At 41.6% G+C, this 13,441-nt stretch overlaps 2 protein-coding genes across 2 annotated transcripts; both read right to left on the bottom strand.

Annotated features, from left to right (window-relative positions):
• Nucleotides 1–1,072: 1,072 nt before the first annotated feature.
• Nucleotides 1,073–3,348, bottom strand: mcl1b (MCL1 apoptosis regulator, BCL2 family member b). The gene is made up of 3 exons (XM_046045152.1): nt 2,739–3,348; nt 2,138–2,388; nt 1,073–1,972 (listed from the first exon to the last, which is right to left on the bottom strand). Exons 1-3 carry the CDS (start codon nt 3,214–3,216, stop codon nt 1,856–1,858), a joined length of 846 nt encoding a protein of 281 aa, XP_045901108.1. The 5' UTR covers nt 3,217–3,348; the 3' UTR covers nt 1,073–1,855.
• Nucleotides 3,349–4,065: 717 nt separating this feature from the next.
• ensab (endosulfine alpha b) lies at nt 4,066–13,408 on the bottom strand. The gene is made up of 3 exons (XM_046044632.1): nt 13,208–13,408; nt 9,025–9,147; nt 4,066–7,799 (listed from the first exon to the last, which is right to left on the bottom strand). The coding sequence occupies exons 1-3, from the start codon at nt 13,262–13,264 to the stop codon at nt 7,629–7,631; spliced, it is 351 nt and encodes a 116-aa protein (XP_045900588.1). The 5' UTR covers nt 13,265–13,408; the 3' UTR covers nt 4,066–7,628.
• Between the last annotated feature and the right edge of the window lie 33 nt (nt 13,409–13,441).

Raw genomic sequence — 13,441 nt, 5'->3', positions numbered from 1 at the left:
CATGATAGGCCCAATCGGTTATTGATAAACAAACATCTCCATACAGATGGATCTAACATATTTAATAACAGCATTAAGGCTTTAATACCTGAGGTAGAAGAGAAGAAAAAAATATTCATGTTGTATTGCTCCAATAAGCTAGTTACCAACATTAATGTTCAAAAACTTTGTGCGCTTTGCATATTTAGCCCCAAGCACTGCAGTGCCGTCTGTTTTCTGCACCACCAATCCACTTGTGTATGGTGCAAACTGCTCTATAAAATTGCCTCAGCCTCAATTCCCTATTGTGTAGCAGCCTGTTCTTCACAATGAACTGTACAGGGGAAACCAGGGTGGTGACTATCATCAGCCACAGGAGAGGACATGGGGAGGTCTGCTGTGGATCATCACCATGGAGAGGCTCTACTCCATTTCCTCCTAAGACCTTGATGAGTGTTGTGTTTGTGCTGTAACCCGAGACAACGGGAGGATCTGAACAAACATGGGTGCAGCCACACATCACCACCAAGGATTCCCCTGCTTGAGACTTGATATGGTCTCCACTATGATTTAAGGTTTTAAATGACTATATCTATAAATTTGTGTATTTCTGGGTTAATGTTAGAAGCAACAGTAGAGCAGAACAAAGTGAAGCTGTAGTCCAGATACACAGTTAAGTCACCAGTTTCTAAGTAGCTAAAAGACCTTCCAACCCAGGAAGTAGTCAGTATTATGAAATTCTGAGGATGTTGTGAACTGTTTACCCCAGTTTCACAATCTAGCTGGTGCATTCAGCTGTTGTGCACCAGCTCTTCAACATGCCTCCACAGCAACATGCAGAACTGCGGATGCAGATGAGTGCACAGTGTGATGAAGGCGCTACCACAGCCTCATCAAATTTCTAGGAAACAGCAGCCATTGCCGTTTTGGTATGTGGTGTGAATAAATGTCAAAAGGTTGACAAGTGCGAAGGCGTTAAAAGTTAGTTAAGAGCGAGGCAACTCAGAGCCTGTATGAGTGTAGATGTAACCACTGTCTTCTGCTTTTGCAAAATCCTCATAACAGAAAAACAGTATTAGAAAATGTCAAAGCATTTGAATTATATTTCTTTTTTATTTCAAAGCTTACATCTGGATCTGTACTATTAATCATAGTCTGCTTTCTCTATCTGATGCCAGGCATTCTTCCCAAGCCACTTTGAGCCCTGGTGCAGATGACAAATGCAATCCTCATTTCCCCCCACTCAGTCCTTGTTCATTCCTTCCAACAGACTCAAAGTTTCCACACTGCTGTACAGCCAAAAGTCCTGCATGTGGCTGATCTCGTCTCTTAGAGCAGATCCAACATTTTCATAAGCAGGAAGTTGAGCTACACCCATGCAAATCCGCCACCTCCTGCCCGCAAATGTAAAGTGTCCATACAAAAGGGGATCCAGGCAGGGGTTATAAATAGAGTCTATGGAAATGGGCTTCATGACTGCATGATATGGAAAAACGTAGCTTTCCCTTCCTGGTTTGGCCTAGGTCTTGTGAACAAAAACACCATTACCGCTTGGAAATTGTGATAGAAGAATGCATAAACACAATAAAGCAAAGATCAGGTCAACTGACTGCCTATTTTAATTTGAGTAAGACATTTTACATTTATTAGAAAAATAAAATTCTTTGTAAATTAAATAAAACCTAATTGTTTGAAAGTCGCCTGTTGTCTGTCCCTTTACGTCCACAGCAAAAATAAAAAAATGCACTTATTTTGCAATTGAGGGTGGAAGGGAGCCCAAGAAAAAGATGATCATATCAGCAGTTAAGAGTCAATGTCCTTAGTCTCAAGTCCAAACGTGTTGTTAAAAAAAGAAGTCTCTGGGTGTCCAACAAATTCACCTGATCAGCAGGGCCACTGTTGCCCCAAGGCCTGCTAATCCAGCAAAGGCCATGAGTGTGTTCCTCACTGTGGACTCTGGGTCTGCTACTCGAAAGAAATCAACAAAGCCATCCTGGAAATAAAGAAAAAAAACAAAAACATTAGATGGAAACCTGACGGTGAAGCATTTAAGTATATTCACTGAACAAATAGGGAGACATGTTGCACAATGAAAGTAGTTATGCAACCAGAAACTTTTCTCCTACATCCTGTCAGTCAGCCATTAGTCATAACTCACCCATGAGTTGTTTTTGACCAGCCAGTCCCGCTGATAAGACAGTAGGTATGTGGAGATTTCCTTTCCCACAAGCTCCACACAGTTGCCCCTGCCTTTCTCCTTCAGGTACTGAGACACAGCTGCCCCAAAGGCAACCAGGCTGGCAATACGACCCCAGTTGGTGGTTCCATCTGCAAAGAGGCTCTTGGCTACTGAGCTTACAAAACTGGCATCATCTCCTGTGTCATCCAATGACAGTTTGTTGATCATACCTAATAAATAAATAAATAAATAAATAAATAAATAAATACATACACACACACACACATTAAAAATTGGTCTGGGTCACAAATCTACATTTTTTGTACATTTATGGCAACGCTTGTGTGGCTATCAAATGATATTCAACTGAAATGAGACCACCATTAACATAGATAACGTTATTTTTTCCATTTTACGTTTTGTGATAGTTAAACAACTCCTACTGGTCAAAACAGCACTTCCAAACATGGTGTCTGTTGTGTGTAATACAGCCTGTAGCTGTATTTTATAAGTTTACGACTAACGTTTTGCGTCAATGCAAGTTGTAAACGCCACACATACTATTCACTAAGTTACCTACCATTGTATGCGTATCTGTGTTTTTCCAAAACGTCCTCCACAACTCTTTTCATTGTTGATAGTGCTTTGTTTTCTTTCCGCGGAAGTTTAGTAAGTCCAGTAAAGTCTATCAGAAAACTGCTGATCAGTTGCCTCGTGTCATTCTCCAAGACTTCATCCCCTGCTGGGCAACTGGAGACATCGATTGGACTGTCCAACTCCGGCGTACATGGCAGCGAGCCGTCCTCGATTTCTTCGCTGTTGTCTTGAAAGCTTTTTGGTACAAACCCGTTAGACTTCACTCCCAGAAGCTTAGGCCGTTTTGGAGTGTCGCTGGGCCCAACGTTTCCGTTCTGAGAATCTAAAGAAGAGCCCATGGCTAGCTGCGGGGAGGAATCACCCGAGCCGTAGTGCATCGGTCCCTCCACGACTCCATTTTGAGGAAGAATAAAGCTCATAACGTTAAACGCGGCCCGTTTCGTCGGGTGAAGCATATTCATTTTGACTTTTGGCTTTAAAATTACGCTTACTTGATTACTTAACAAAAAAGTAGGCTAATAAGAGGACTGATGCTAGCCTGTATGAAACAAAAAAAAAAAGCTAGCCTTGTCCTGAACAGTCACTCATCATCCATGGCACGGTTGCAATGAAGCGGAAGTGAGCTGGCTGTCTTTCTTATAAAGTAAGGCTACGTCAATCACGTCATCCCCCGCCCCTTTCCGGACGTCCGTATTTTCTGACATTGTTTTCGAAGTCTTTAAATGTGTTGTTGTTTGAAGCTATATTTTTTTTAAAGAAATAAAAAAAAGAGCCTCAGATTCGTTATAATTCATAAAGCAGGAGGGTCCAAGGTTGTGATTGATTTGTGGGTTCTTTTTGTATTTTTCCATTATTACATCAATCTATGGTGGTTCGTATAATGCAATAACAAATGCTATGATAACTAACAGCAAGCAACCGCGATAATAATAATAATTAAAGCAGTTTCTGACGTTGTTTAATCAATATATTTATCAGAAAAGTACAGTTTAAATTAATAGGTTTCCTTTTTATAAATGAAGCCTAAATTATACAGCGCCGTGGTGTACGTGCAGTTGTGTTATGCTGCGGTTATTGATCTGTTCACGTTTTTTAAAATGAGCCTAGGTTAATAAAGACAGCGCGGTGGGGGCACATGTTAGAAATAAATCATGTGCTTCCCCCTAGTGGTCAGGGGGTTGTACTCCCATTCTGGCCCTCCATTATGTTTACCTACAAGATTCAGCCTTTTATACTTTAATTAGCATGCAGTTGCCAACAAATACACCAATGATGCAAATAAATACAGCAGAGAACTGACAACAAGGAAATCTTATTAATGTAAAAGTTTATTTCAAATACTGACAAAAATCCTCTTACCAATTCCCACACAACTGAAACATTCGAAGTACTCCTGTACTTTCTGAAGTCTTAAAATCGTTCCTGTGTTCTCCAGTCATTCTCTTTATCTTGTAAACCCTTTTTTTTTTCTTGGAAGCAAGGGTGCCTCTGATTTCCCTGCAGTTATCTTGGACCAGGATGAAATATACTAATTATGTAATAAGAGAACACAAGAAAACAAAGAGGAAAAAAAATAATACTTGCAAAACAACAAGAAAACAGATAAGGTAAAAGCAGCACAAAAGTACTTCAGAGCACACAGCCTGTCATTTCATTATACATTCTGGCACGTGTTTATCATAGCTGAACGAGAGACACCCTGTGTGCTGGGTTTGAAATATACCCTGCTATTTCCTCTCGTTGAACTGCTCTCTGTGCAAAGCCAAACATCAAGTAGCATTCAAGAACTCCTGTCCACTGTTGTTTCATAGAACATGTTGTATCTTTTCCCCATTTCTTCTAGTAAGCTTTACTTAAAGCAGGGAACTGTAGGCTTTTAAACCCATGATGTGATGCTAAATTGTATATTCATGTCAAAGTGACAAAGTGTTCAAGACCTTTTCTTTTAGTATTTTTTCCATTAAAATGTAGTGTAGTATTTACATTCCGCTTTACCACAGTCTCAACTGGATGGACTTTGACACAGGAGCTATATGACTCTGAAACAGAGATACTTGGGGAGAGTAGAGTCGGACTGGTAGAATCAAGAGGACAGGTGTTCTTTACAGGGTATCATCTCTTAGATTTGTCTTTGAATGATACAGCAGCATTTACACATATTTTCATATGATACAGATTCACATAGCCCCTGTAATTCACTAAGATGAAGCAGAAGTAGTGTTAAAATGAAAGGAGAGTGGAACCATTGAATCAGAAAAAAAAAAAAAAGAAAAAAAAGATAAAGTGAAAAGCAGGTGGGAAACAACACAAAAATCCCTTCCTGTTGAAGTCTATTTACAATGGCTGGAACAGAGAAAAGCAGAGCATTCATACAACACCATAACAAGCACATACGTACAGGTCAGTTCTCTTTTGCACACGGCAAATTTGACACATTTTTAAGTCTCAATGAAAAACAAGTGAGGTTGAGGATGTGATGGTGCATGCACCCTATCACCTAGCCTATATGGTGGAGTGTGCATTTGTGAAGGTTCCCTGAAGCATTATTATACAAGGAGGCTGATTCTCAGCGAGCGCCGGCATCCAGTTCAGATTCTTGACTGTGTCGACGGCACGCATTCAAAGTCTGCAGATTTGTTGATCGCACCATTCACCTCTTTCAGAAGTCGAACCACAGTAACAGGTGGGACTAGAGATTAGAGCACGGGCTCACACTGCCCCCTCACCATGCGTTATAAAATCTCTCTCTGCTTTGCCAAGTGTTGGAGTGAGCACATCCAGCAGGCACGCAGGGTCCCACATTAAGCCCACGGTGACGATCTTGGGAGCAGGGCTGACACCTGTGGTTGTCAGGTTGCCTGCTGTTTACCCTCTGACACCCCTGAGATCAAAGATCAGTCTGTGCAGTGTGTCAGTTTGGTGGTAAAAATAATGTTCTATGGTGCGCAGGTAGTGGTAGTAGGTCTATACTATAGTAAAGTAGCATTTTTTTTTTTTTTTTTTATACTAAGGATAGTGTTTCATAATTGAACTGCCATGGAGGGCAATATGTCAGAGGAACCACAACATCTTACTGTGATCAATATTTTCTGAAAGTGTTAAAACATTGAGAAACCAATCTCACAAAAAAAAAAGAGAAATCATTGTCCCTTTTTAGCTTTAACAAGCAGCTAGAAAAAGAACAATTCTTTCACTCTGTCCTACATGTCTGAAAACAATTTTGACTGCACATTTTTGTTATTGTGGAACACAAAGGCTATATCTGTGTTACTTTGTCTTTTTAATGGGACTTTTGTGATCTGATATAGCACTTGTGTCAAAATGCACTTGTTCATGTCTGACACAAAAATGCTAACTGTTTGGATCTGTGTTTAAAAAGTAAATTGTCTGGATGGTGGTTACATCACTTTTCATACCTCCATGAGATCCAAACATTGCGAGCCAGAACAGGGCTTTAGTTTGCCTCATCACATCACTATGAAAACCAGATGACAAGGGTACCCACGGTCTCTGAGCCCAATAGCTGCAGTGTGAAATGTGGCTCAGTTGCTAAAGCACAGAACTTCCAAGCCAGAAATCCCAAGATGTAATCCCAAGTGAGTCGATTTAGCACAACCACTTCTCTCAGGCATGTTAGCTGATCCAGTCCTCAAAGTGCCAGACTTATCGCAAACTACGTGACTGTTTGAGTATTATTTACAGAAGCATACACTCTATGCATGGTCCTTCAATCCACCCACAAATCTTTTAGGCTCATAGTAAACACAAGTCTTGATGAAACTCAACAGCAACCACACTAAAACTAAACTCAGAGATCGGCAGGGTTCCCAGCCATTAAAAATAATACAAGGATATACTCAGCTGGCTCTTGCCCAGGGCCCCTAACTGGTGCATGTGTATATGGATTGTCAGGACAGCAAACAGGAAAGGAGGGAAGGAAGTGTGACTGTGGATGTTTCAGGGCTTTGTGTGTGTTTGTTTTGATACTTCCTACCATTAAGCAGATGCCCCGCTCCCGTTAAAAAACATGTTACATTTCTTTTTTTGTTACATGTTACAATCATGCAGCATATTTAGAGAGAGAACAGGAGCAAAGGGAGTCAAGAATTAAAGCAACAGGAGCAGAGAGGGGGAAAATCCCTGTTTGGTTGAGCTGCAGCAGATGACCTCTGGGTTTGTTCGACGAAAAGTGACGGGAGGATGAGATGAAAGGAAGCCTCCATTCATTTCCCCCATTTCCCAATATGGTGTCAGCGAATGCTAAAGAACTCTCAAGCTAGGCAGCTGCAGATTTGGTGTACAAGCAATTATTCACATACATTTTCCTCCTCCCACTGAAGCCAGCCACCAGGATAGATAGGGAACATAAAGATCAAAGAACACGCTGCAATCATGGTTCCTAATTCCCTTACACACATTATTTTGGTGTCATTTAGGATGCAAAAAACCCCCAAACAAAGCATACTATACAGACTACAAAGTGCATTAACTCACCCCATCCAACCCCTGCCTGATGACACACGCCTACTGTGATCTGCATCTTGGAACATTGAAAACCAAGATATAAGAGAGGCGGTAGAGCCGAGTGCGCAGAGGAGGCAGAGCTGTGCGTGGTGGGAGGGCAGAGAAGGCTGCGACCTCATGGGCCACCTAAACCTCCATCCCTCCCACCCCGCCCCACCCACATACAAGCAAATGGAGTTTTAACTTACACAACTCTGCCCGACATATTAAAGCCAGTGGTGCCTGGGGATGAAAAGGGAAGAGAGGGGAGGTGGTGGGGCATATTGGGGATATGGGTGAGGAGGACGACGGACATTTGCTGGGATCCCCGGGGGCGGGGTCGGGGGTGGTGCTTCTACGATGGTGGAGGCTAGCCTGCTAGCTTGCTGGTCACCAAGGAGGACTTCCTCTGTGGCAGATCTTGCGGCGTGGGAATGTGGTCGCCAGTCACCAGGTTCTTGTCGGGCCCCGCCACGGGAAGCTGCTTGTTCTTCATCTTCGCTTTGGCCATGTTATAGTCGCCCGAGTCGAAGTACTTTTGCTGTACAAGAAAAGAGATAAGAGGTCCTCACAGCTTTAGTGACATGTCTCTAGCTGATTTCAGGTAAGCAAAGAAAACAACACTCACATGCCCGTAAATACATTAAGAGTTACCAGTCCCTGAAATTGTTCCTCCTGTCCATACTGGCCCTGTGGAGGACCCTTCCTAAAGCAATACCAATGAAAGTGATGGAGGACAACATCCACTGTCCTCGTTCTATGCAAAAATGTATCCCAAAGTCTTGGCAAAGCTAATATGAGGCTTCAGCAGTCTTCAGGCCCATTGCATGCTTCTTATGCCAGGCTTGTAGGTCTGTGGCACCCCGACCCAATCCCTTCCTATTCTGCCCCCTTCCAAAACACAGTGTAAATCAGATCAACCTCATGAAAGGCTTATTTATAACCCCTTTTAAATTGCTTCTGAAAATTTGTTTTTATCATCATAATCATCAAAAGCTCTTTCCATTACCATTATTCAATTTGGGTTCATTTGTCTTATGTTTATGAATGTATGACAAATTAAAGGAAAAAAATCAACATGAAGTGTTTTATGGAGTCAGGCCACTATAAGCCTCCAGAACAGCTTCAGTGCTCCTTGCCAAGTCTGTGGAACTCTATTGGAGGCATAAACACCATTCCTCCACAAGATATTCCCTCATTTATATATACACAACCTTTATTTAATCAGGAAGTCTCATTGAGATCAAGATCTATTCTGCAAGAGAGACCTGAGTACAACAGATAGAAGCCATTTGGTGTTATGGTGATTGTCTTACTGTATTACACGTTGGTCCAAATATGATGTCAGTAATATGCAGGCTGCGATTTGTGTAAAAGACAGGGGGGGGGGGGGGGTGCTTGTTTTTTCATGAACATACCAATCAGATAGTGACATTGAGCAAGCAAGACTACAGAGTGGTGATTACCTACAGACAAAGACGGGCAGCTACATCAGAGCCAAAGTAGCACATTCTAAAATAATTATTAACCCTATGGACCCTATGGATTAAAACTATGGATCGAACCGAACCGTGAGTTTTGTGATCAGTTGCATCACTGGTGAAATAGCACTGATCACTCTGGAGGGGGGGAGACATTTTGTTATTAGAAATGTTGTTTTGTTCACTGGGGATAAAAATTATTCTGCAGAGGCTGGGAAATATAAACCAGAAGAGGGTAAGCCCTCCCCCCTTGTCTCCAACCATGTTGTGGTCATAGTCACCTACCCCCTTCTGTAGTCTCTTCATCAGAAAGTCTGAGCCGCCGGGCTTCTGGCCCAGGCCGGGGTACTTGGCTTTCAGCTTTGCCTCTTCTGCCTTCACTGGGTTTGCATTCTTCTCCTGGGAGTCCTGTGGAGACAAGAACAAACTGAGATAAACAATCCTCCAGCAGAAAACAGGGCCCCCAAAAGTGTCAGCTGATACATCTTCAGCAAAATTTAAGCAACACTAGAACAGCTGTTTATTTGACAAGCATTCATTTATCATCACTCTACAATTCCAAAAATGCTGCTGCTACTACAAAAACACTTAAATTCATGTGTGTCTACCGTGATAAGCAGGGTCATTTCACTGTGAATAGGGCTAAAACTATGGCAATGACAAGTGGGAACTGAAGACACTTTGATGCATAAATGTTTTTCTATTACAGTCTCTCATATCACTGTTTAATGCCTGAAAAGAAATAACTCAAGATGAGGACAGTGACTGGTTCAAAGAGAGACCTAAAAAAATAGGTCTAAATGATTTTTAGAAGCTTACATTAATAACAAACAACTAAAGCCCCCTTTAGGAATCATGTTTGGAAGGAGTCTGTGTGTACCCGCACTGTGCATCTGTTAAAGTCGAAGCTTTGAAGAATGAACTCTGACCCTCACAAGTCCATACAAGTCCTCTTCAGCAAATGTTAAACTATTACTGTAAAGCAATAAAGTACTCTGCATTAGAGAACTTTGAGCACAATTTGTGCTTACAATTAAATCCTGAAACTTCCCTTTAAGCATGATAAGCGGAGTGGTGTTAATTGCTAAATCACAAGTTACTTACAATCTGTTATTTTCAGTTAATGCGGACATAAAACCCTTTTTTTCTGCCTCCAGTGGCCACATCTTGGCTTCCATAAATAACGTTTACAGTAATTATAATGATTCCATGTTTTCTGTTAATTCTGTGGCTTTATTGGTAACCAGGTCAAGAAACAATAACTTGACAACATTTATATTTACTCATTTAGCTGATGCTTTTAGACAAAGCGACTTACAACTGCTATATATGAGATCGCACACCACTGGAGCAAGTAGCGGTTGCCTAGCAAGTGCCTCGCTCAGGGACACATTGGTGGATGTGTCACAGTGGGAATCGAACGCAGATCTCCCACACCACAAGTATGTGTCATGTGTCTTATCCACATCACCAGCCCCGCCATCACCAACACTTTCCATTACACCAGCACAAGGTTACAGAAGCCTGAGGTGGCAATTTGAGTAGACAATGCAAGTATTTGGACTGTTTCCACTGACTAACACTAGCCAAACTGGTCAGATACCTGTCATTCAAGTCCTTGATAGGCAGATATTGGGGGCAGTAACTTGGGACACCAAGGCAAACCTTGTTTGTGTACACAGTGCGATCATCTCATGTGTTCTGACTGCATGCTAAATAGGGATGAAACGATTAACAGTTTAACGGTAAACCATGGTAAAATTCCCGACGGTTATTATTACCTGTCACATTTTAATTACCATGATAACCGGGTACGGTTAACTGCGCTGTTATAATCTCACAAACTCTGTCCAGCGTCTCCCTGAAGGCAACCAACCAGTATATCTAGAAACGCTACAGACTCCTCTGTATTTATGTCAGTTTTTGGGCTCATTGCAGTTACCATCACTGTCTTCTAAAGATTATTTGTTTACATGTAATTGTCCACAGGGTCATTGTATTACCTATATAATATAAAATCTTGATAATGCACACTTAGATGATTTTCATATGTTAACAAAAGGTATTAGCTGTTATTTTATTTTTTATGCAAACAAAATGGCAATTGTATTTGAAGTTTTCAATATAAAGCTATTTTTTGGCACATTTTTACAATACCGTGATAATAGTGATAACCGTGATAATTTTGGTCACTATAATCGTGATATAAAATTTTCATACCGTTTCATCCCTAATGCTAAAACTAACTAACTAACTTCCTAACGATCTCAGGAAGAGTAGGCGTAAAGTCATAGACAGTAGATTACTGGACAAGGCCACCCCGCTGGTTTGAATGGAGAGCGGTGAAGCCAGTTTTGGACCAATAAAATACTACTACAGGGCTACTTCCTGTTGGCACCAGCGTCTACTGCGCATGATCGCGCTGCATAAGCGTGGTTTAATGACGTCGAGTAACGGGAGAAACACCGTAATTCTGGAAGCTGCATAGCTGCACTGACAAAAAGTTTCATGGCTCAGAGTGTTTGTCTGTCTCAGATCGTCGCAGATTAATCAGCCCACTTATGAGGCTCACCTGCCAAACACCAGCACAGCGTCACTGATGGCCGAATGTTTTTTTTTTTTATCCACAGAGATTTTATAATAGAAGCAATACATGAGACATCTCTCATGTGCGATGGGATGTCACAGGGTTTTGACGTCATTTTTGGGCTTACATTGAACTGTTCATGCAGGGTTTGGTTGGCTTCACTGTTTCAACTGTGGCTTACCTCCTTGTGTAAAGTGCACGTAGGACTAAAGAGGACAAACTTCATAGGACATTTACGCACTCCCTACACATATGCCTGAAGCGAGCAGCAAACATTGTAAAGCTGCTTCCACTATGCAGTGAAGATAGGGCACTCAGCCTGCAAAGCTTGCTGGGGCAGGGATAAAATGTGACAGAAGCCGATGAACACACTCCCCATGAGAGGAGGGGGGGACGTGTGGCACCAAGTGTGCTGATTCAATTGGGTCCATGACGAGAAATTTATGAGCTACTATATTTGGCGCCAATGCAGGGAAACTGCAGAATCTAACAACCCATTCTCTGTGAACCCTCTAGACCAGTGTTATGTGCACAACTGTAAAAATATTCTTAGGTACCTTAAGTTTGACTAGATATTTCTTACACACTATGTGACCATATCACTTTAATGTATCTGTTTGTTCTGGTGCCTCACTGAAGCTGTGTCACACTTAAGTGGGTGAAAGATCACTCAATAGGACTGTTGAAATTGCAAATGTAAATAACTAAAGCATCATTTATAACACAAATCATCGTGAAACATTTGGTATCTTTACAATATGTGTAATACAGAACTGAAAATCCAAATTAAGTTATGTTGGTTTAAGCAGTGAGTGATTCAAGTTTGACAGTGTTTTTACAAACACAGCACTTAACACAATTAGCATTCACTGCAACTAAATGTCTCAAGGTGCCTGCACACATCCAAGCTTAAGCATAACAACCAACAGGTTTGTCAACAAAAGACTGAAACTTTCAACCTGCTGTGTAGCCAATCTGGTGCATGTAAGGGCTGGGCATTATATCAAATTGCTATTATTTATAAACCATCATCACATTTCTTGTATTGTCGGAAAACATAAGCTATAAAACATTAACAATTTAGATATCTGAATTATTACAACAGACCAACTGCTAAATGTGATTTTTCGCTAAATTATTTCTTAAGTAAACACTAGCTCCAGTTTGCACTGTGCATTCCTATATGATGTCAATCAAACATCACAGATATTGTGATTTATTAATATCAAACATCAACAAACTTAAGCAGCATAAACAAGCTGCAGGCTTGGAAGCTGAGGGGAAAGAGTCACATTGGACGCATATTCTAACCCATATTCATGTCAACAGATGTTTGATAAACTATTTGCACATCACTGCACTGTTGTGGCACCGTACTGAAATGCGGAAGAACGGTCACATTGCAGTTGTTGTCACTATAAGAAGATCATCAGGAATCTCAAGCCATGCGCCAGTTAGGAGAAAGAGTTCTTATGAAGTTCTTTCAATGCATGCATACTGAGTGATACCACCAAGTTAAGTTTTTATTTGGAGACTGTCGGACCTACATCGCACATTTTGCGACCCCCCAGGACAGACCAATGAGGCCCGAGCTGCCGAGGACTCGCCAGCCAATGACACAAGGCATGGGACAAAACAAAATGACACACTGGCAAGGTGCTCTGTACGGTTGGACAGCTACGATAAAACAGTTTTCAGCAGACCGAACAGCTTACCATATCTCTAACGTTACATGTCTTTCCAGGAGACCCCTCCCCTGCCTTGGTGCAGCGCTGAGCCACTGAGCATACACACTTCACTTGTGCTAGCTGGTGTTAGCCCCTTTTAGCTAGCATGCTCGGTGGTTAGCCAACAACATCAAGACAACAGTCAGAAACCCACCTGTTTTTCGTCCTCGTAGTCCACCTGAGTGTCCGAGTCCAGGTTTTCTGACGACATTGTGGGTGTGATAGTAATGTCACGTTCGCCAGACTATTCAAAGAGATAAATATATAAGGTACCGTTTGATGTACCTGTACTGAATCTAATCCTCCTTTTCTGGACACGACTGCTCCCCAACAAAAATGGCGTAACGACATGTGACATCACCACCGGAGAGGTAGCATACTTGTGATT

This window comes from Micropterus dolomieu, linkage group LG03 (assembly GCF_021292245.1).
Source record: "Micropterus dolomieu isolate WLL.071019.BEF.003 ecotype Adirondacks linkage group LG03, ASM2129224v1, whole genome shotgun sequence".
Classification (NCBI taxonomy): domain Eukaryota; kingdom Metazoa; phylum Chordata; class Actinopteri; order Centrarchiformes; family Centrarchidae; genus Micropterus; species Micropterus dolomieu.
This window is presented reverse-complemented; position numbering and strand designations above follow the sequence as displayed.